The sequence below is a fragment of the Engystomops pustulosus genome, chromosome 4 (assembly GCF_040894005.1).
Source record: "Engystomops pustulosus chromosome 4, aEngPut4.maternal, whole genome shotgun sequence".
NCBI classification, from domain to species: Eukaryota; Metazoa; Chordata; class Amphibia; order Anura; family Leptodactylidae; genus Engystomops; species Engystomops pustulosus.
Window position 1 is genome coordinate 128,776,738 of NC_092414.1, and position 24,335 is coordinate 128,801,072.

General features: G+C 40.4%; 1 protein-coding gene across 8 annotated transcripts in view; it reads left to right on the forward strand.

Annotated features, from left to right (window-relative positions):
* The window catches only part of SFMBT2 (Scm like with four mbt domains 2), a 148,627-nt gene that overhangs the window by 80,018 nt on the left and 44,274 nt on the right, over positions 1-24,335 (forward strand). For 5 of the 8 annotated variants that reach the window (XM_072147425.1, XM_072147430.1, XM_072147427.1 and 2 more), the window contains 7 exons: positions 99-196; positions 577-678; positions 1,933-2,080; positions 2,979-3,061; positions 12,465-12,581; positions 15,808-15,934; positions 20,658-20,771. In XM_072147425.1, the coding sequence (XP_072003526.1) occupies positions 99-196; positions 577-678; positions 1,933-2,080; positions 2,979-3,061; positions 12,465-12,581; positions 15,808-15,934; positions 20,658-20,771 (789 nt within the window). Of the gene's footprint in view, positions 1-98; positions 197-576; positions 679-1,932; positions 2,081-2,978; positions 3,062-5,695; positions 10,208-12,464; positions 12,582-15,807; positions 15,935-20,657; positions 20,772-24,335 lie in introns of those variants that run through there. The other 3 variants (XM_072147429.1, XM_072147428.1, XR_011854955.1) reach the window with 2 other exon arrangements.

Sequence of the window (24,335 nt, forward strand, 5' to 3'; positions counted from 1 at the left end):
AGTTTAATCGCGTTATCATCAAAAACCTAAAATAATCATATTGTTAATAGTAAGGTAGTGTAACTTCAAAGTACTTCACAATATTTTTAATTCTTCAGATCTCTGTCCTCTCAAGAGCATGTCTGAATGGAAAAGTGCTCTTGAAAAGTCTCTGGTAGATTCTGCGAGAAGTCCTCTTCCAGTTGAAGTTTTCAAGGTAAGAATCTGTCCTTGGTTAAAAGAATTTCATTTTTTATTGCAAATCAGTTTCTTATTGATATATTTGAAAGTGACAAGTGTTCTATGTTATACTTTTTTCTAAGGTTTCTATACAAAGGGTTGTGGTTTGTATTAGATTATTAACGTCATTAGGTAGTTTTCTAGTGTAAGCCAAGTAAGCAGCAAGTGTCTATTATCAAGATGTGCTCAATATATTACACACTGGACAACATACTGACTTTTATTGATCTTGTGACTTTGGGATGTACAATAACTTTACAAAGTCTGGTCAATAGCATATTATTAATGTGGCCCATTACTTTAAGTGCAGACCTCAGTAGTTAATTCTATTTTCATGATTTTATTCCTTTTCATAAGGATCATGCTGACCTGAGGCCTCATTTGTTCACTGTTGGGATGAAGGTAGAGGCAGTGGACCCAACTGAACCTTCTCATATTCGTCCTGCAACAGTCACCAAAGTAAGTTACAGTCTTAGTCAATAATGTTATGGTAACATTATAAGAAAATATGTACATTTTTACAAAGAATCTAATGAATCTAATCTTTGAATACCTTTTGCTTTCATGCAACATACAATAAAGTATCTTTTGCACAGTTTAAAAAAAAAAAAGCCAACCTCATAAATCATGGTAAGCACACAGTTTCCATGACATGTTCATGCTTTTCAGTGACCCATAAACTTTCATATAAGACAAAATAAAATCAGTGAAAAACAGATGTCTGAATAGATACATGAAAGTTAAAGGGCATCCACCACCAGGATCAAGGATTGCAAACCAAGCACACTTACATGCTGCTGTGTTCCCCCTCTGGTAGGATCTGCTATTATTTTATCTTCTTATACCCTGGTTTTTACAAAGAAAGGCTTTTAAAGTTATGCAAATGAACCTGAGGGGCTCTGGGCTCTGAGCATAGGAGTTAATGGAGCTCAGAGTCCCTCAGGCTCATTTGCATAATATTGAAAGCCTTTTTTTCTTAAAAACAAGGGTGTAGGAACCTTAACGAAGAGCGGATCCAGCCAGAGAGGGGACACACCAGTATGTTAGTGTGCTTGGTTTACAATCCTTAGCTTCAAAGGGTTTTCAAGGATTTTAAACAGAATCAGGGTTCACCTACAACAAGTATCATCTAATGATTCACAATGACCAGTTAGTAGTCCCTGCAAAGGTCACTTTCAAGGTTAAGAAATCATAGCTAGAAAGTTTAGATTATGAGCAACAGTTTATTTGTAATACCTGGAAAATATAATGTATAATCAATGCGGATTATCACTGTTTATTTTTCATATTATGGTTCTTTACCATTTTTGATAATAATGTTTTAATAGCTGGAAGATCAGGTGGTGTATTTCCTGTGTCCCAGTGATTGTTTCTAATATCATGTCTACTTCCAGATCTAGCCTCTATATTTATATTGGCTGTTTTTGAAGTAGAAAGGTATATTATTAAAATAACCACCACTGAATAAAACCACATTATAGTTTTATATTCTCCCCTAGAATCATTGATTACAGGGGAAATATCTCTAACATTTCTCACCAGTTGTCTTTTCATCTATTTGTACTTATATATATATATATATTGTTTTTTATTTTATTTCCTGTTTACAATTTTAAAGGATATATGAGTGTCAGACAATGATAAAAATAAGAGCATGTGACGTGTCAAATACTCTTAATTTTGTAAGACAATATATCTTTATTTTTGTTACAGGTCTTTAACAACATATATTTTCAAGTTACCATTGATGATCTAAGGCCAGAAGCTAGGAATGTGTCAATGCTTTGTAATGCTGATTCCTTGGGACTTTTGCCTATACAGTGGTGTCTTATAAATGGGATTAATCTAACTCATCCAAAAGGTCAGTAATGCAGTCAGACAGATTTTGGGTAAGATTATATATTTAAACCCTATAGGTAGAGGTAGTTCATTTTACATGTATTTGGGCTTCTTTCCTATATCAGTCTTTCTGGTATAATAGCCACTAGCTAGAGATTAGACAATTAAAGCATTTATACAAAGATGTATCAACTACATCTTGTAAACAGCAAGTAAACAGCTTGCTGTAAACAGCTGGTGTGAGCTTCTCATGCCTTGGTTTTTATTAAAAAAAAGGTTTTTACAATTATACAAATGAACCTGAGGGGCTACGGGCTTCATAGGTGTTAATGGAGCCCATAGCCCCTGAGACAGAGAATTACTGTAGATTATTGATTGGAGATGGTGCCAGGTGTTGCATGCCATCAATAAAAAACTAATAACTATCCTATAGATAGATCTGTAGCAGCATTCAGGCTCTTAAAACCTCTTTACGCTGAGTAAACAGGAAAAAACTTATACAGGCGGTCCCCTACTTAAGGACACCCGACTTACAGACAACCCATAGTTACAGACAGACCCCTCTGCCCACTGTGACCTCTGGTGAAGCTCTCTGGATGCTTTAAAATAGTCCCAGACTGCAATAATCAGCTTAAAATTGTCTGCAATGAAGCTTTATTGATAATTCTTGGTCCTATTACAGCAAAAAAATTTGAAACTCCAATTGTCACTGGGGCAAAAAAAAAAATTGTCGGGAACTACAATGATAAAATATACAGTTTCGACTTACATACAAATTCAACTTAAGAACAAACCTACAGTCCCTATCTTGTATGTAACCCGGGGACTGCCTGTACTACTTTATTTAATTGACTCTTAAGTAAAAATACACTAGTGACATATTATTTTGTAAAACATTTCCTCATATTTTGTACATGCAGGTTACCCGGAGCAGGACTTTGACTGGGCGGATTACCAGAAACAGTGCGGGGCAGAGGCAGCACCTCATGCATCCTTCAGAAATGTAAGATTCCAGTGCTCAAAGTCCATCTTGTCATTATTTGTAACAAAGAGGGAGACCTGTAGTTTCAGAACAGGAAGTTTGTGAGCACTGCTAGATGTGTACTATAATCAGCTTCACATTTATGCAAATCTATTGCAGTGTTCTAAATCATTTCATTTAGATGGAAAGTGATGCGTTAAACTAGCATCTCAAAAGCAGCAATCGGAACCGATCTCAGAATGTTAGTTGGGTTCCAGTTGCTCACTGTTTAGCTGGAAGTTCCAGCCAGCCCACGCTGCAATTGTGATGTGAGTTACACACAATACACTCACTCTTGTGTGAGGCCTAATGCCTAATCTTTGCAGCTCCTCCTAACAATTACCAAGAAATATAACCAATTATAATATAATTATTAGTTTCGCAGTAGCCTTTAATTAATTTATTATAATTAGAGGTGTTTAAAGTAAGCATGGCTTGTTTGTTGGAGAAATCTGATCATTGGGTATTGAATTGTCTTGGATTGCATCTAAACTTTATTCAAGTGAAGGGGCAGCAATACACATCATCTGAAGGCAGGTGAAACTATAGAAAACTTTAGAACTTTAATTTTTTATAATTTTAGTTTTGTTTTTAGATCTATAAGTAACACTATGCCTTTGGTGAACCTGGTATATGCACTTTGTGGCTACCTACAAATCCCACCATGACTTATGTTTACAAATTGGGTATGGAAACGAGAATTGACTATGCATGTAAGCCCTACCTGTTTGCTCACCCTTGGGTCGTGTCCTCGGACAGTGACTGTGCCCGCTGAGGAAAAAGCTTGGTCCAGGCCCAAGTAGAAATGTAAATAGTAGAAACAAATGGAACCTTTAGCACCAGCTTGGTAAAACAAGTTGTTCCTTCGTTTATTGGTTACTCCATAAAAACTGCAAGAAACAAAAATCCAGTAAAATGTGTACACAGACATATAAAGGTGACGCCTTTCAGACCGCATGGTAATGGTCCTTAGTCATACCACTATGAATATGGTATGAATAAGGACCATTACCATGCGGTTCAAAACATGTCACCTTAATGTGTCTGTGTACACATTTTAATGGATTTTTTTTCTTCATTTTTTTTTATGTAGAACCAATAAATGAAGGATCAACTTTTTTTTACTAAAGTTTGTGTCGAAAGTTCCATTTGTTTCTACTATACAGCTGACATTGTCCTCTAGCTCCTTGGGCTGGCCGAATGCGGATCTGCACTTTAAAGGACATCTGCCATCAGATATACTAGGTAGATTCCTTTAATGTACTTACTCATTGCAATGTCTTTTTAAAAACTGTTTTTATTAACTCCTGGAACAGGTGATTCTGTAGGATAAAGACTCTTATAAAATACGCTTATAAATGGACGGAGCCTTGTTCCAGGGTCTGATTACATATATTCACGCCCCTATTAATCTTAATACAGCTTAGTCCCGTCTTATCGTTCAGACTGCCAGTGACGTTAGCCATCAGTATGAAAATGTCGCTGAGACTTTCCTTGCATGCAGTCGGCTGGTTGGCATGCGCAAGATTTTCAGACTGCCGGCTGACGACTGGCAGTCTGTACGATGAGAAGGCAGGACCCGACTGTATTATGATTAATAAGGGCATGCATACATTGTCAACCGCAGGAGCCATGATGTAAACCTGAGCACCTTTGCCTCATTAGGATATTGTATAAAAGTCTTTTTCCTGCAGAATCGAATGAGTTACAACTTATTCTTTTCAGCAGACCTCATGACCTATGCGCTTTATTGTGATTTTTATAGTCTAGATCTGAGATGTAGAACTCTCATACAAAAATCTAAAGAATGTCTATCATGTTGGCAGCCAGACTGGTTTTGCCACTGATAGAGAGCAATATAATGAGGGATAGTGACATATTTATGTTATGACACTTAAATTATTGTAATTCTTCAGTGCAACAAATAACACCAGGAAGATATGTGTTAGGTCAGCAAATACAACAGTTTTACAGTCACTGTACATTAATATGATTGGGACAAGTTATAAACTTTCTGTATGGAACTCTCTAAAGGTGAGCTGCAGGCCAATATACCTGGTAAAGAATATTACGCTACTAAGGTGACAGAAATATTATATCATAATATTACAAGTAATTATATTGATTATCCCTTTACATCACTGGAGGTCGATACTCAGCACAATATTTTCTAATTGAAGGAAATTAGAAATGGTTTTAGGGAACAATAAACAATAGGACACTATTGAGGAGAGCCCCCTAGCATGCCTATTAGGAGTATTAAAGGTTGATAACTTGACAGAACCTAGTAATATCACAATTCAGCGATCTTTATATCAAGCCAGAAGGGTCATAGCTGCCCATTGGATAATGCCTTGGCCTCCGGACAAGAAATAATTCATAGATCGCTTGAATGCGATATGAATTTTCATTCCGGAATTTGAAAAAATATGGGGCAAGTGGATGATACACCTGGTCTGGCTTCTGCTTCTCTTATGAGACTAAGGGAAAGTCTAGAATAACAATTATCATTGGCAAAATAGGTAATGATATGTTTTTTTCAAAAGTGTAAGATTGGATCCAAATGGTTTTATAGGAGCTGGCCCACAAGGGGGGGGGGGGTGAGTAGGGAAGGAGGGAGTATGTTATTGTAAAGATGCCAAATGATAGTCTAGAATGTGAACAATGTAAAGGAATAGAGCGACAACTGTAACTATTTTGTAATGATTCTAAGGTTATAAAATATGTCTGTAGCATTGTATAACTGTCAGGTTCGCTAGGGAGATTGCTGGGACTTCTGGTTCTTCTGGTGGTGCCAGCAGCGTTCTCCGTACCCCGGCGCGTATCCGCGCAAACTCCACCTCTCGTCCTGGGCAGCGGCTGCTAAGATCTCGCGCTGTCTAGGAGGGGCTGGGACTTTGAACCTCTGCTGGGTGCCTGGTTATTCTGCACCGTGAGGGGTTAATTCCCAGGTACTGTCCAGCTCCTATCAGATTCTGGAGGTGGAGTTCTGGCTGCATAAATTGCAGCTTCACTAGTTCCCAGTGCCAGTGTTTGAAAATCCCTTTCTCCCTGGTTGCTGCTCGTTTGTATTGCTCAGTATCTGTATCTATATTGTTGTTAACTCGGCTAGTTTTTGGACTTTGACTCTTGCTTACTGATTCTGCCTTTGACGTTCCCTCTAGTTGTGACTCCGGCTTGTTTACTATTCTTTTATGTTCTATGTTTGTCAGTCTGTTTGTGTTTGCCCTTATCCACACTTACTCAGTATATTCCGAGTCTTCAAGTAGTCGCCCCACGGTTTAGCGTGGGGGGGCTATAGGAAGGGACAGAGGTTGGGGTAAGCTCAGGGCTCACCTTCCCCTGTCTTGTGTGTACCCTATCCTAACAGAAACACTGGCCACACATAGGTCTGCATCCTGTATCCGACCTGCTACATTCTCTCCTTCCATGGAGCCTTTGTCAGCTGTGGTCGCTCAGGTCCAGACCCTAACTCAGTTTGTTCAGGATCTAGCTTCCCGTCTCCAAATTCAGGAATCTATGCAGGTTCCACGGCAGACATCACCGCAGGATCCACTGCCACCCATACCTGAACCTAAGGTTCCTCTCCCTGACGTGTTTTTTGGTGACCGTAAGCATTTTTTTTCATTTCGGGAGGGCTGTAAACTTTACTTTTCTTTACGCCCTCGTTCATCGGGCACAGAGATTCAAAGGGTGGGCGTGGTAATTTCCCTGTTGCGTGGGGATCCGCAAAATTGGGCTTTTTCTCTCCCACCTGACTCTCCATCCCGTTCTTCTCTTGACGCTTTTTTTTCTGCTTTAGGCCAGATTTATGACGAACCTGACCGTCGAGCACTTGCAGTTTCCCACCTTAGATCTCTGTGTCAGGGAAAACGGACAGCAGAAGAGTATTGTGCCCAGTTCAGACAGTATGTGACTGACTCGCAATGGAATGACTGCGCCCTAAAAGACCAATTTATGTCCGGACTGTCAGACCGAGTACAGGACTTAGTCTTAGCTTATGCCGAGCCTCAGACATTAGATGATGCTATGACTCTGGTCATCCGAGTTGATCGTCGCCTAAGATCCAGGCGATCACCTCGGGTGTCCTCGGACTGTCAGCCAGCGGCCAGTCCGTCTCCGGGTAGTCCAGAATTGGAATCCATGGAGCTGGATAGCATCTCTCCTGCACAGCGGAAGCAACGTCGAGTGAGACGCCATCTTTGTTTCTACTGTGGAAGTCCTGATCATCAGATCAACACCTGTTCCAAGAGGCAGCAGCAGGAAAACTTCCGCTCCTAAGCAGTAGTCGGGGGGACTGCTTAGGAGCTCAGGTACTCCCTATTGTGGCTAGAATGTATTTACCTTGTACGGTTAAGTTTCAGTCTGTTTCCTGCACTGGTCGCGCCTTTTTGGATTCAGGTGCTGCGACTAATTTAATCGATTATAATTTTGTCTCTCAGTTTGGCATGTCATTGATTCCATTGTCCACTCCTATCCAGATGTCGGGTGCGGATTTGACCCCTCTACAGGCAGGGTTGATCAAATTCCGAACCCCGCAGATGAAGCTTATGGTGGGAGCTATGCATGAAGAATGGTGTTCTTTTCTAGTTATGGAAAACCTGTCTGAAAATGTCATTCTTGGTCTACCCTGGCTCCGGATCCATAATCCGGTAATTAATTGGGAAACTCTGGAGCTGGTTCATTGGGGTCCTCTCTGTAAGGAACACCTGACCAGAGTTTCACTATGTACAGTAGTGACGGAAGATCAGAGTCTTCCAGGTTTTCTCTCTGACTACTCAGATGTGTTTTCTAAACCCTTGTCCCAAGTCCTTCCTCCTCACAGGGAGTTTGATTGTAAAATTGACCTTCTTTCCGATGCTAGATTGCCTAAGGGTCGTATATATAACTTGTCGGTGCCAGAACGGGAGGCACTAAAGAGCTATATTGAGGAGAGTTTGGCAATCGGACATATTCGTCCCTCTGAGTCGCCCACTGGGGCCGGGTTCTTTTTTGTTGAGAAAAAAGATGGTGGTTTACGGCCGTGTATTGATTATCGAGAATTAAATAAGATAACGGTAAAAAACTCAGGTCCCCTCCCCTTGATCCCGGATCTCTTAAATCAGGTTTCTGGGGCCCAAGTTTTCTCTAAATTAGATCTCAGAGGGGCTTATAACCTGATTCGGGTCCGAGAAGGGGATGAGTGGAAAACCGCATTTAATACACCTTTGGGGCACTTTGAATACCTGGTTATGCCTTTTGGTTTGAGTAATGCCCCAGCGGTTTTTCAAGGTTTTATGAACTCCATTTTTCATGATTACATCGGTGTGTTTATGGTGGTGTATCTAGACGATATTTTGATTTTTTCTCCTGATATGGTTTCTCACCAGCAACATCTCCGCCAAGTACTTACCAGGTTGCGCAAAAACCACCTCTTCGCTAAACTGGAAAAGTGTGTTTTTTGCGTCCAGAAGGTTTCCTTCTTAGGTTATGTTGTGACTCCCTCTGATGTACAGATGGATCCGAGTAAGGTTCAGGCGCTCACGGACTGGGTTCGGCCTACAAATCTTAAGGCCCTTCAACGATTTTTAGGTTTCGCTAACTATTATCGGAACTTTATAAAGAACTTTTCTGTGATCGCCAAACCCCTCACGGATCTAACCCGTAAGGGTGCTGATCCAAACAACTGGTCCCCTGCCGCTTGCTCAGCGTTTGAAACTTTAAAAGCGGCATTCTCGTCAGCCCCAGTTTTGGTTCAACCTGACCTCTCTCTACCGTTTGTTGTGGAAGTTGATGCCTCCGAGGTAGGAGTAGGTGCAGTGTTGTCTCAGGGGTCCTCCACTCTCACCAGACTGAGGCCCTGTGCATATTTCTCTAGAAAGTTTTCCTCTTGTGAGAGGAATTATGATATTGGTAATCGAGAGCTCCTTGCCATTAAGTGGGCATTTGAAGTCTGGCGACACTTTTTGGAGGGAGCTCTTCATCCGATAACTGTGCTCACAGATCATAAGAACTTAGTATATTTGGATACTGCTAAGCGTTTGAACTCACGTCAGGCTAGGTGGGCCTTGTTTTTCTCTCGCTTTAATTTTGTGGTCACCTACCGACCTGGGTCAAAAAATGTGAAGGCTGATGCCTTGTCCCGTAGCTTTGGGACTCCTGAGCTTCCAGCGACTACGGACAGTAATATTTTGTCTCCAGGTGTTGTGTTGGCAGCTGTCTCCTCCCACCTCTCCTCTCAAATTTTAGCAGGACAAAAATCTGCACCCAAAGACCTTCCGGAAGGCAAATTGTTTGTTCCTATTTCTTGTCGTTTGAGAGTGTTGGAGGAGACGCATTGCTCAGTATTGGCAGGTCATCCGGGTATGCGGAGTACCTTGGATCTCGTAAAGAGAAGTTACTGGTGGCCTCACATGACTAAAGATGTGCACACATTTGTCCAAGCCTGTCAGGTCTGTGCGCGAGGAAAGACTCCCAGGAGACGTCCTGAGGGGCCTCTTCTTCCGCTTCCAGTTCCCACCAGGCCATGGTCTAAAGTGTCTATGGATTTTGTCACTGATCTGCCAGCATCTCAAGGCTATACAGTGATTTGGGTGGTAGTGGACCGTTTCTCCAAGATGGGACACTTTGTTCCATTAAAAAAGTTACCCTCAGCTGAAGAATTGGCTGATTTGTTTATACAGAATATTGTACGCCTCCATGGTATACCAGATGATATTGTGTCTGATAGGGGCGTACAATTTGTTTCCAAATTTTGGCGAGCATTCTGTTCTAGACTGGAAGTTAATCTGTCGTTCTCCTCTGCGTTTCATCCTGAGTCTAATGGTCAGTCCGAGAGAATGAATCAGGAGATGATTCAATATCTGCGACTCTTTGTCTCGGACAGTCAGGACCAGTGGGTGAAATTCCTTCCGTTGGCAGAATTTGCTATTAATAACCACTGTAGTTCGTCCACACAGGTATCTCCGTTTTTCTGCAATTATGGTTTTCATCCTCGTTTCTCTTTTTCATCTGTGCCTGTCTCTAACATTCCTCGAGCGGAAGCTATTGCATCCAAGTTACGCTCGCTCTGGTCACAAGTTCGGGAGAGTATTCAGAGGGCACAAGATTCTATGGTCCAACAGACTGAAAGAAGGCTCACTAACTCTGGTACGTTTGTGGTGGGGGATAAAGTGTGGTTATCCACGAAAAACCTTAAATTGAAGGTCCCCTCTTTGAAGTTTGCGCCCAGGTTTGTGGGTCCGTTTGTTGTCACTCATATGGTTAACCCGGTTTCCTTTAAGATTACACTTCCAGCAGGGTGGCGGGTTCATAACACCTTCCATAAAAGTCTTCTTAAGCGCTATGTGGAGCCTGTGTTGCCTCTTCCTGACCCTCCTTCTCCATCTATTGTGGAGGGGAATCTGGAATTTGAAGTGGAAAAAGTGGTGAATTCCAGATGGGTAGGTAACTCCCTGCAGTACCTGGTCCATTGGAAGGGTTTTGGTCCTGAGGATAGGTCTTGGGTTCCGGCTAGAGATGTTCATGCTCCACGGTTGCTCAGGTTGTTTCATCAGGCCAACCCTCAGAAGCCATCTTTAAGATCTAGGGGTCCGAAGGCCCCCCGTCAGGGGGGGGGTACTGTCAGGTTCGCTAGGGAGATTGCTGGGACTTCTGGTTCTTCTGGTGGTGCCAGCAGCGTTCTCCGTACCCCGGCGCGTATCCGCGCAAACTCCACCTCTCGTCCTGGGCAGCGGCTGCTAAGATCTCGCGCTGTCTAGGAGGGGCTGGGACTTTGAACCTCTGCTGGGTGCCTGGTTATTCTGCACCGTGAGGGGTTAATTCCCAGGTACTGTCCAGCTCCTATCAGATTCTGGAGGTGGAGTTCTGGCTGCATAAATTGCAGCTTCACTAGTTCCCAGTGCCAGTGTTTGAAAATCCCTTTCTCCCTGGTTGCTGCTCGTTTGTATTGCTCAGTATCTGTATCTATATTGTTGTTAACTCGGCTAGTTTTTGGACTTTGACTCTTGCTTACTGATTCTGCCTTTGACGTTCCCTCTAGTTGTGACTCCGGCTTGTTTACTATTCTTTTATGTTCTATGTTTGTCAGTCTGTTTGTGTTTGCCCTTATCCACACTTACTCAGTATATTCCGAGTCTTCAAGTAGTCGCCCCACGGTTTAGCGTGGGGGGGCTATAGGAAGGGACAGAGGTTGGGGTAAGCTCAGGGCTCACCTTCCCCTGTCTTGTGTGTACCCTATCCTAACAATAACATTACTGCCTGTGACAGAATTATGTACATATTTCCCTTCATGTCATATCTGTTGGGTTGTAAAAAGGGGGGGGGGCAAATGTTCAATAAAACATTTGATTTGAAAAAACAATAGGACATTACATAACTATATAACTAGTTTCTCTTATGCCATTAGAAGCTATCACAAAGGCTGAACAACATCTAAGACACATCAGACATTGGTATGAAGCAGTCCAAAACTTTTGTTTAGGGTTCAGTTTTACAATAAAGTGGAAATTTACCCAATAATCACCTCATGTCTATGTGTAGCCTATTCTAATCCTAGCAAAAGCAGCAGCAGTAGGTATAGAATTGCCACCTCAATGCCACCCTAGCCCACAGCCTGCCTATCCTAGTCCGAAATCTAGTATTGATTGAAAGGCTTGTGTGATCATGTAATGAGTTGTTTTAAAATGAATATTGATGTAGAAATAATATTCACAACAATAATTCAATTTTGGATGAAGTCTAAGTGTCATACTTTGCTTCATTGCACTAGGTGGATAATCCTGTTTTCTTATAGGATTATCTTATTTATCTGAGATGCTTTACATAACTCCCACAGAATAATACAATTAATTCTTAGTGAACTTCCTCATGCCATTCTGTAGAATCTGTAGGAGAGCAATATTCCTTATACCTGTGATATACCTACAGGCATAAACAGTATATCTAGTGACTGTTGTTATTCATGGTGGCACACTGTAAGTTATCATTTATCACAATAAAGTCCATTAGAATATATCTATTGAACAAAATATATATATAGGAGAATAAACATAATCAGGAATATTTAATAGAACGACTTCCCTCTTATCATCTCTTGGGTTGCTGCGGATTTGTATTTTCAGTATTGAAATGTATAAAATCCAACATGTGGCTGCAGGTTTATTTTTCTGTATCAAAATAATATTTGGGAATCATCCCTCACAGGTTTTAATTGTACAATGAAATGTGATGCATGTATATACAAAAATATAATCCCAATATACATGGAAATGTTGCAGGGGAACCTGTTAGTTAAGTTAACCCACAATAACAAAACATATACCAGTATTTGAAAAATGCTATTATACTGCAGTACAACTATCCCTATAGATGCAAAAGGAAAAAGAATGTGTCTGCTCACCTACAGGTCCACTGCTCAAATCACAGCTATACTCGAATGGAGAAAGCCTTATCTGGTCCCAAGTACTTGGAATGGAGACAAATATGTATATCCATCAGTCCAAAAGTGATCACAAGAAAAAAGGTAACCTTTTTTTTCTTGTGATCACTTTTTAATGTTTTTCTAATAAAGCCTTGAACGTTTTTTTAACAGTTTTGCCTGCTGACCATGGATTTTCTTAATTACAACTATCACTATATTGGTCCTCCCCATTACCTGTAAAGTTCCACAGTCCATTCATTAAAGGGGTTATCCGGGTTTAAATTTTTTTTTATGTCCGGGCTGGGGAGGGCTATTTAAACATAATAAACATGTACTTACCTCCTCCGGTGCTGCCGATGTCCCGCGCCGCGGCCCGTCTTCTCTGTGCGCCGGTTTCATTACATCGGCGCACAGGGAGCTTCCGGCCGGCCGGAAGCTCCCATGCGCACCATCTCTCAGCGCTTACAACGCTGAGAGATAGGGACGCATGGGAGGAGCCGTCCACATCGCGGACCGGAAGCTCCCTGTGCGCGGCTTCCGTGCCCCTGTAAACAAACAGGGGCACGGATAGAAGGGACCGCGGCGCGGGACAACGGCGGCGCCGGAGGGGGTAAGTACATGTTTATTATGTTTAACTAGCCCTCCCCAGCCCGGACATAAAAAAAAATTTAAACCCGGATAACCCCTTTAAGTTGACTCATCATCTATTTAAATGACCCCATGGTAGTCCAATCATTATATTTCATTATCTTTCCTGTGAGCGTTGAGTTTGGCGTATTTATGTTCTTCCAGCTTTCTGATGTGCTTCAGCTACCTCATTTCCTCCTCTCTCAGGAATTAGAGAGATTTTGGCTGTGTGTAACTCGCTGAAGAGAATTCCTGAGAGGGGAGAAATGAGGTAGGTGAGCCGAGTGACTTGACTGAAGAGAACTCCCCCCCCCGTCAGGAAGCTGGAGGCATGGGTGAGCTTGAGGAATATGAATAGATTGTAAGTTAGCTTCATGAATGGATTGTAGAATTTTACAGGCATGGGGAGGAACAATATAAGGATAGTTGTACTGCAGCACAATAGCAGTTTCAAAGATATGTTTAGTGAATGTTGGTTACTTTCATTGACAGGTTCCCTTTAAATATTCTTATATTAGTACCATGAAATTAAGTTTTCTGCCCTAAGTGAAGCCCTTTGTACTGTTTTTCTTGCACCCTTTCCCCAATACGGTCCTTCACAAGTAGTACAACTAGAAAATAATGCGACTTTTATTGATTTAGAAAAGACAATTCTTACATCCTGTCACCTAGCAACCTGACAATTTGCACAAATGAATCTTTCATACTCTTCCCTGATGCATTTACTTTTACATAAAAGGACAATGTTTATTTTGGGTTTCCTGCAATAACATATTTTGTATATAGGGAACTCTTATCAGACATATGCAGCTTTTTCTGACCAGAACCAATTATTTCTTGTCTAATCACATATTGTTTATTCTCAATGTGAACATATTAATGTTTTACTATCTATGCTATAATGTTTATGCTCTTGTTCTACCAGCCAAACAGCACATTATTTATTTACTACTTCTACACAAAAAACTAAATTTCCTATTCAAAACATTCACATACATATTACACATGTTTAACATTAAACAGGTAATCTGACATTAAAGTATACCTTTTGTTTGGAAATATACATATATAGTTTAGAAATAGGAAAAATAATTAATTCTATTGGCAGATAATAGCAGATAATATGATGAGTCAGTCCACAATTATTCTTACTCCTAACAAACTTCACATAACACTGTGATAGGAAGATATAACAAAAAAGCTACATTACAAAAAAAAAACCTTCAATAGTTGTCAGCAGCATTGTGCTGTACAAATTGACATAATCATCAGGGGTGGATCGGCCTGTCATTCTGCAGAGTAATCCCGATGGTCCAGTCATCTCATTGGCCACAGGTGATAAAATGTGTTGTCCTGAGTGCTCAACAGTAGCTGAACAGTAGAATAACAGAGAAGACAAGGGCAGGCAGCAGCGCTACATACTACATCATACCTCCAAAATCCAGGAGAGATTTTGGCTAAGACCATATAATACTTGATAGTACAAAGTCTAACAGTGCATGTGCCATTCTTTACATTAGCTTTCTACAGTAATTTAAGAATGGGGTTAAGACACCCCCATTATTTTTATGAACAGATAACCTACAATACTCCTCTGTCAGTATTTAATTTGTACAGGTTATACTAATTACAGTAATTATCAGAAAATATGTTTTACAATAACATATAGGTATAACTCCACCAGCTTAAAATTAGCTGGCTCTCTCCAATTGTGTCAAACTCCTATACTCAGGTTATGTAAGTTTTACTGGTAACATACATTTACCTTAGAATTGTGACTTAACATGCATTGTGTATAGTCTAAATGTTAGAAAATAAAGTATAGATAATAAAGACTTCAGCTGCAGCCATATGGGTCGTTCCCCTGCTCACTCACAAAATATCCACAAATGTACCAGTTAAATACCATTGATTATGGCTGCAGGTTTCCTACTACTTTCACCCTTTATATTTAGTGCCAAAGATCTAATGCTTTTGGAAAGGCTTTCCTTGTCTCCTGGGATGTGTTCTGACTTATGAACAGAGCAGTAATATTACACATTTTTTGTAGTAAGAATACTTGTAGATATTGGTTGTTATTAATGTACCACAATAAATAACCATAAATATAAAACTAACAGAAAATGTGGCAAAACAATAATACAGGCGGTCCCCTACTTAAGGACACCCGACTTACAGACAACCCATAGTTACAGACGGACCCCTCTGCCCACTGTGACCTCTGGTGAAGCTGTCTGGATGCTTTACTATAGTCCCAGACTGCAGTGATCAGCTGTAAGATGTCTGTAATGAAGCTTTATTGATAATTCTTGGTCCAATTACACCAAAAATTTTGAAACTCCAATTGTCACTGGGGCAAAAGAAAAAAAATTGTCTAGAACTTCCATTATAAAATATACAGTTTCGACTTACATACAAATTCAACTTAAGAACAAACCTCCAGACCCTATCTTGTATGTAACCCGGGGACTGCCTGTATACTTACATGCTAGTCTTACACACCCTATTATCATTTAGATATCTGATTAAGCCTTGTCCACTACATGATCAGAATACATCATTCTATTTCGATTTTCACTGTCTACCTACAAGTGCTACTAAGAAATGACAATTGTATCATGGTCCAGTTTATTGCAAATGATAACTGATGTTTGAAATTCCACCTTGTAGTAATATATAGACTATTTTATTTGTGTTTCAGACTTCAAATTCACGTGGATTTACAAAAAACATGAAACTGGAGGCAGTCAACCCAAGTAATCCATGTGAGATTTGTGTTGCATCTGTGACCAAAGTCAAAGGAAGATTACTTTGGATTCAGCTGGAAGGTATCGCGATTTTCTCCATACATGAAATCTGTTTACTTCCCAATACATTCTTAGAGTGTAGTGTTTTCTGCAGCACCTCATTCATATATGTAACATATTCATTGGTGAACATAATTTAGCTAATAAAACACAAAAGTCTAAGGGGTTGTGTCAAGTTTAATGTATAATCTTGTGTGTGGGGGCTGGCTGTGACAACGAACTTTCCCTGGGGACCACAACACCCCCAATCGGGACCAGCTGAATTCTGTGTTTTCAGCCAAGCTGTAGGCTAAAGTCAAAAAGAAGTTACTGAAGCACTGGTCAGAGCTTCTATGGGATTTCTGAAACCCAAAAGTCCTAGCGCTATGAAGCAGGTCAAGGGCACTTGGGTGTCCTCTGTTGAACAGATTGGACCAGGTAGGCTGAATATGTGGGGATATGGGAGGCTCGACTTTTGGATTCCCTACAATTATACATTTATCATGTATTCAGAGGTTAAACCTAACACAGCCCTTTTAATGTAGAATTGTAACAAGTTAGTTGCCAGCAGCTGGCAATTGAAGTATCATAGAAACTGGCTGCATACTAATATGCATTGAAAACTGTACTTACACAGTATGGCACCTCTAGTGGTAACCACAGATGGAAAAAATTATGTTTTTAACGTATGTCTATGTAAGGGATTTCTGTACCAAAAGTGTCAACTTCCAATACTTCAAGATATACAAAAGTATACCTTACCTTCAACAAACGTTGCTGTGTTTGTCCATGAGAAAAAACACTATTGCTGGCCATTATAGGACTTGACTTTCTCCGTTTTTCCTCATTTAGTTCCAGTTTACCCCTCCCCCTCTCCTCTCGATAGACTTCTATGTCTGTGATTACCACTATGAGCTGCAATTCATAAGTGGAGAAAGAAGTAAATATCACTGATATATTTCAGAGTTTCTTCTATTCGCTTGTACTGTTTATTATGTACATTGAAATGTTAGTGGCCATTTAAAGGGAACCCCTTAAGAGTATTGTGACACTAAATTACCAGCATGTCCTTATAGACTGGTAGTTTAGTGTAACAAACCTATCTACAATAAGCCTGTCAGCCCTGGGGTTGTTTAAACCAAGTGTGAAACACTTAATGATAGATGTGCACTCGTCTGACATGCAGCACTAACACAGTGACACTGACTGGTGCGGCCCTGACCTCTCTCAGTAAGGCCAGGTTAACATTTTCGTCAATATAGGAGCATAACAATGGAAATAATGGACTACCCAATGGGAGTCATTTGTCTGTAGTCAGGACATTTGTGTATGCCTTCTTTTTTGTTTTGTCTGGGTTTTGAACTTGTTTGCTTTATCTTCGATATATTAGGTAGCTAAGCCTGTGAGTTTTTTTGCTACTTTTTTAAAAAAGACACACAAAAGTTGAAAACTTTTCTGCAACCCTTTCCAAATATTTGCCTACGCCTGCTCAGGACTGGAGTTTATTTGCATCAAAGTTGCAACTTTTTACAGTGATTTGCGCCAAATTGATAACCTTTTACAGCGATTTGCACCAAAGTTGCAACTTTTTTATACATCCACATCTGGATTTTAAAGAAATATCAGTTGAAACACTGAAAAATTCGGGGGTGGCTAACTTTGCGAAGCGAGTGGTAAAGTTTCAGATTTTGGAGCATATATTCAAATGCACAAAAAAATTAGCAAATATATGAAAACAAGAAAACTGTAATATAAATGACCCCCAATGTGTAAATGGCAGGCCTCAATGGAGCCCTTTTACTATAATATAGTCTATTGGTCTTTGGTTCAGGTGTCTTTCACTTGTCTAGATGTAAAAGTCCTCTGTACATCAGGAGTTTTGGACAGAATCAATCCTCCTGGGGGAGCTGCTGCTACAGATTACAACATAGCATTAGTATTATGGGGCTATATAAAATGCTTGGGGATGATTTTGGGATTAGACATTTTAAATGTGCTAAGATCTGAGAACTATTTATTGTAGGGATACATTTCTTTTGTATATTCACATGTAAGGATTAATTAGTGAAACACTTTTAGAAATACCTATGTCCATGAAAGCGTAATTGGATGTATTATCTGTAGAAAACCAAGATTCAATTTAACCTTTTGTCGTGACCAGGAAACTTAACCAGAAAAATGTGAATCTATTAAATAATGGGTGTGTGAAGGCTGACTATTATCTACAATATGTTGTCACCATGCCTGGGATTGATGAAAGGATTGGTTGGGACGAGGCTGGAATGCCAGTAATGACATTAGTACTTGTGCCGACATTACGACTCTCTCATAACACTCATAACTAGCTAACTGCCAGGAGATTACATGTGTGATACAGAACTAGAGCTGACACATCCAGCAAATTAAAATAGAAAGGAAAAGGATGTTGTGGTTTGAGCTTCTTGCACATTTCATAGTGGTCTAACAAGCTCTTGCATCTACCACAAATCATAAAGAGGTCAAAACAGGAAGAGATTTTTTTTTTCAGAAATATGAAGGGACGGCTAGAAGTGGACATACAGCTAATAGATGCAAGCACTGACCCATATAGATGTCTAGGTGAAAGAAAGTAGGAGTGGATGGCTGCTAGTCTTTGTAACATTTTATATACAACAATATATTTTCTGTGGATTAGAGGGTGCTAAATATATAACATTTAAATAGATATTTTTAATTTTAAATTAATTAGAACTTTTATTCACAGTCCCCATCCTACAATGCTTAAGCTTGCTTTGCTTAATACCTAATTATGCATCCAAATACCGAACCTAAGCGAGAGTAAATGGCATCAAGCAGATCGCTCTCAATACATAGGCAGAATATTAGGCGGCCAGCTTAGATAGCTGTTTGGCTGGGAGCTATTCCTTCTGTTCTCTCTCGCTATAGATATGAGTGCTGGACTCAGCCTACATTACAGTATAAATGGAAAAGGAGCTGTCATGTGGCATATTTGCCAGTGAGTTTTGTGATCCACACATAACAACAATGATGGGCCGTGGATTTAGCCCCCACCTCTTCTTTTATTTACTTGTAAAAGTACATGAATAGCATTGAAATCTATACAGTATCTGAAAAGCAAAGAACTGTATATGTCATACAGTTATTTCCCATTCTTCATAAACAGGTTAGGCTATGACTGGTTGTAGTTTACATTAATATGTGGCAGGAAGTACGTTGGGTTAAGGGAGAAATTTTATTTCATGACCTAATCTATCCATTCTGATAAGACACTGCACAGTATTCCCACCATGTAATTACATGTATGGAGCATGTGTATGCACCTGTCAGATGACATCCATGAATGAAGCAGTTTCTGTAATGTTGTAAAATTGGAAGGATAACATTAACATAAGAAACACCTGTAAACTGTGTGTGAAAGCTACCGTATATACTCGTGTATAAGCCGAGTTTTTCAGCACAAAAAATGTGCTGAAAAACCTCACTTCGGCTTATACACGAGTCAATTAAAAAAAAAAATTTTAATACTCACCCTCCGGTGCCCGGATCCACCGGCGGCGGCTCCCGATACCCGGCGGCGGCTCCCGAAGTTCAGCACATTAAATAAATAAACTTAGTTCTCACCTTACGGCGATACTCACCCCCGATCCACGGCGCCGGCTTCCGATCCTCGTTGGTGGCTTTCGATCCCCGGCTGCGGATGTCTTCTTTCTTCTTTTGCTGGCAGAGTCGCGTCCATGCGATCTCCCTGCCGGCGCTTACTATGATGCAGCGGTGTGACGTAATCAGCGGCGACACCGCTGCATCATAGTGAGCGCCGCCGGGGAGATCGCATGGACGCTCCTCCGCCAGCAAGAGAAGACAGAAGACGCTGCCGGGGATCGAGAGCCACCGCAGAGGATCGGGGGTGAGTATCGCCGGAAGGTGAGAATTAAGTTTATTTTTTTAAATGTGCCCAACATACATGGGGGCAGGCTGGCTGTATATGTGAGGGGCAGGCTGTATACATGAGGGGGCAGGCTGGCAGGCTGTATACATGAGGGGGCAGGCTGTATACATGAGGGGGCAGGCTGTATACATGAGGGGGCAGGCTGGCAGGCTGTATACATGAGGGGGCAGGCTGGCAGGCTGTATACATGAGGGGGCAGGCTGGCAGGCTGTATACATGAGGGGGCAGGCTGTATACATGAGGGGGCAGGCTGGCAGGCTGTATACATGAGGGGGCAGGCTGTATACATGAGGGGGCAGGCTGTATACATGAGGGGGCAGGCTGGCAGGCTGTATACATGAGGGGGCAGGCTGGCAGGCTGTATACATGAGGGGGCAGGCTGTATACATTAAGGGGGCAGGCTGTATACCACTTGGGGCTGGCTGTATACTACACCCTCGGCTTATACTCGAGTCAATAGGTTTTCCCAGTTTTTGGTGGTAAAATTAGGGGTCTCGGCTTATATTCGGGTCGGCTTATACTCGAGTATATACGGTACTAGAGCTTTGCATTGGTGCCTGATAAATTTAGCTTGTGGTTTCTTGCAGTTTTGCTTATGAATTATAATTTGGTCTAATTTGCCTATAAACTTTGCTTTGCAGAACATACTGTGCATGTAATCTTAGGAGAGAAGGAGGGAATAAAAGTATGAGACAAGAAACGTTATTGATAACCTTTATTTCTCCAACAACAACCTTTGACCAAGGGTCCAATAGATGTTATAATATGTAGTCTATAGCTATGCAATGGGATAGTTACTCATCTTTTCAAACATTTCAGGTCTTTTGAATCCAATTCCAGAGTATATTGTTGATGTGGAGTCCATGAATATTTTTCCTGTTGGTTGGTGTGAAGCAAACTCGTATCCACTTAGCACACCACAGAGAGCAGTAGGTAAGTACATGTAAATCATGTATACTAACTACATAAGCTTGTATAAAATAATATATGTATGTCCGCTCCTATCTACTACCTCTAAGATAGAGCTACACAGTCCTGGACCAATCCAAAAGTCCACTTTATTATAAGAAAAAATAGCAAGTACTGTTTTTCGGACTATAAGGCACACAAAAAATCTCAGGTGCGCCTTATAGTCCAGTGCGCCTTATATATGAACCGTTCTTACAGACAACAGCTGGCTCGACCTGTGCACAGGTCTGCCACCTGCTGGTCATTTATACTTATAATCTGGTGCGCCTTATAATTCAGGTGCGCCTTATGTATAAACCTAGACATTTTAGCAGGCATTTAATGATGGTACGCCTTATAATCCGGTGCGCCTTATAGTTCGGAAAATACGGTATTTGATCATAGCTCAACATCAGGTTTTAAAGAGTAACCATTATTTCAGATGGTTTTTGATATTTTTCTACTATACGTCATTAAGAAATTCTCCTTAGTTTGTGAAGAAACAGGCTGCAAAGTGCACCTTAGTTACAATGTTACCTCTATGTTGCTATGGCAAATTGAGTTAATCCTCAAAGCTGTTTAAACACACAGGAATATGATGGTTACGTTTTAAGGCCACTCCTTTGTTCAAATCCAACACAAATATGAAAAATGAAAAAGTCCCAAAATTTGCGAGAATAGGTCTGATGGAGTTTAAAGTCTGAATGGGGACCTATTACTACCTCTGAATTCACTTTAGGGACTTTTTAAAATCTTTGTGCTGGATTGGAACATCCTGAAAAAAAGTGGCTTTAAAGCAAACCCGTCATCGGAAATTGGCATAATAAACTATTACCAGTATAATGTTCAAGCAGAAAATCAACTTTGAAGTGAGATGTAAATTGGTTGTATAAAGTAAGGGAGGCGGTTTAACACTGAAGTCAAGCTCTTCCCACCTATGAACACCTCCTCCTATGTGATTGACATAATTTGCTGGACTTCAGGAAATTTTGTCAATGGTGACGCAAGACCATAATTTACCGTGAAGGGGGCATTCTGAGGCAGGTAGAGCTTGACATTAAAATCTCTGCTTCCTTGACTTCACAAAACAAATTAACATAAACTTCAAAGTTGATTTTCTGGATTTTCCAGGCCATGAAAGAAACACAACTAGAAGCTACTCAGCTGCTTGACAACATACAGGTAGTGGTTTATTAGGCCACCATTCTGATGACAGGCTCCCTTTAAATCCTAATATAAGCGTGCTTTTAATGTATCCTGCTGAGCTCATAAAAATCCAGACTGGTATGTCATATATTCAATAGTTTGGTACTATATAAAATATTCTGGAGTGATTTGTAGCTCTGTATTACCGGACTCATCAGACAATAGAATATGTTGGCAGACAAATGTGAAACACATACATGGAGTTACTGAAAATCTCAATTTGACTTGTGAAAATGTCTGATGTTTCATGATGAATACATCACAAATCAATTTTCCATAGTTCTTAATAGCAGTTTCACGGATGAGTTCCGTCCTCAGCACAGAGGTGTTGACGATTAATGGCATTAAAGTCACACAGTCACACTGCAGAAAATCTCTGGGGTAGCACCGGGCATCTGCTGCTTACAGGGCAGATAGTGTGTGCTGTTCTGTGGAATATAGCCGGGGTGGTTATTCTGATAATAATACTATGGAAATTAATGATTTGTAAAGCGCTATGGAATTTGATGGCGCTATATAAATAAAGATTATTATTACTATTATTATTATTAATGGAAATCTATAAAAAGCACTGTTTCCCCTCATCAGTGCAGAGCATTGTTACTGGAAGCCTGGGGGCAGTGGTGGGTTTATCACTGAAGCTATGTTTCCTCCATGATAAACTGTATCTACTGATCTTACCACAACACAGACATTGTAGAATGAAGTTTACCTCTTACAACAAAGTCGCTGTTGTGTGTGAATACACACCAAACGAACCTGCTCAAAACTCCAGGTGCACGATCCTCTGAGAGTGCCGACCTCATTTCTTCTGAAGTTTACCTCTTACAACAACCACATGAAAATAGTAAAATGAGATCTCCGTCTATAAAAAAAAATGGAAACTCCCTTAATATTATTAGTGTATTATAGCATTATTTATTCAGTGCCAGCAGTTGGACAACCCCTTTAATGCTAGAATTACATGTTGCAACAAATACAAGACAGACAGACGTACTGCTTACAGGATAAATTATGTTTGTAGCCCTGACTACACATTTTACAATCTATAATAAACATAAAAATAATAATAATGCATTAGTTTGCTAAATATACTCATATTGTCAGGATGTTTTCATATTGTGAATATTAGAATTCTTTTACATTCTTGGGATACACAATGCTTTAGAAATGTGTCCACAGAGGCATAATGGTTGCCAGAGACACTTTATGTAACTAGGGACTACACTCAGGGTGTAACACTCATAACACTACAATGTGTCTGTAAGGAAGTAGGGTCTGTATTATCAACTATGAACAATGGCAAGAAAATTAGAAGGCACATTCAATAGTATTGATATTAGCAGAAGTTTGGGGAATTATGGCGATGCTTTTTGTAGTGTAGCAGCAAATTTTTTCTTTATTAAATGGGGAAATGTCACTGTATTTTTATGAATATTTATTAATATTTTGTGTGTGTGTGTTTTTTTTACTTTATATGTCCCTCATGAGGGACCCCTGGGGGACATTTTCCCTTTTTTAACCCTTAACGACCTGGCCCTTTTTAGTTTTTTCACTTCCATTTTTCAGTCACCACCTTCAAAAATTACAAAATATAACTTTTTTATTTTTCCACATAAAGTGCTCTGTGACATTTTTTTTTACATAACAAATTGCACTTCATAGTGACAGTATTTAATATTCCATGCCGTGTACTGGGAAGCGGGAAAAAAAATTGCAAATGCGTTTTTTCACCATTTTCACTGCATTTGGAATGAAAAACCGCATTTGGTGAAAAAACGCATTTGCAATGTTTTCTTGTGGGACCCGGCTAGTGTCGTACGAGGCATCTATAAGAGCCCCAGTTACAGAGGAAAACTACCACTTGTGACTGGGGATGCTGATTAGAGCTGGACTGGGTCTAATTGGACCCAGTAGCTCTGGTTAATGCCTTTAGACCCGGCAGTTCCGTTACCGCCGGGTCTATAGAGCTTGTGGCAACGCTGTGAGAAGTTGAGAAGGGAGAAGTGGTAATGAGCCACATATCCCTTCTGCCTAGGGTCTCTGGTTGTCTCCTGGAGACCCGGTACTGCTCCCCCGTTAGCCGTAGCAAACTGCAGCGACGTATACTATAGTGTATTTTTATGTATACACACTATACTACAATGTATATATACTACAAGTATATACACTGTGTCATATGGGTAATTTATGCATTTATTTATTTATGTACAAGTATAATGTACTTCATTGGTGCCCAATTAGTGGCAGAAAGTAGGTACTTTATTGGTGGAAAATCAATCGTGGCTCAGCAGTGTAACAAGGCGCCTGTCTTCGTTGCTGACTCTGATTCCACTAAGTATA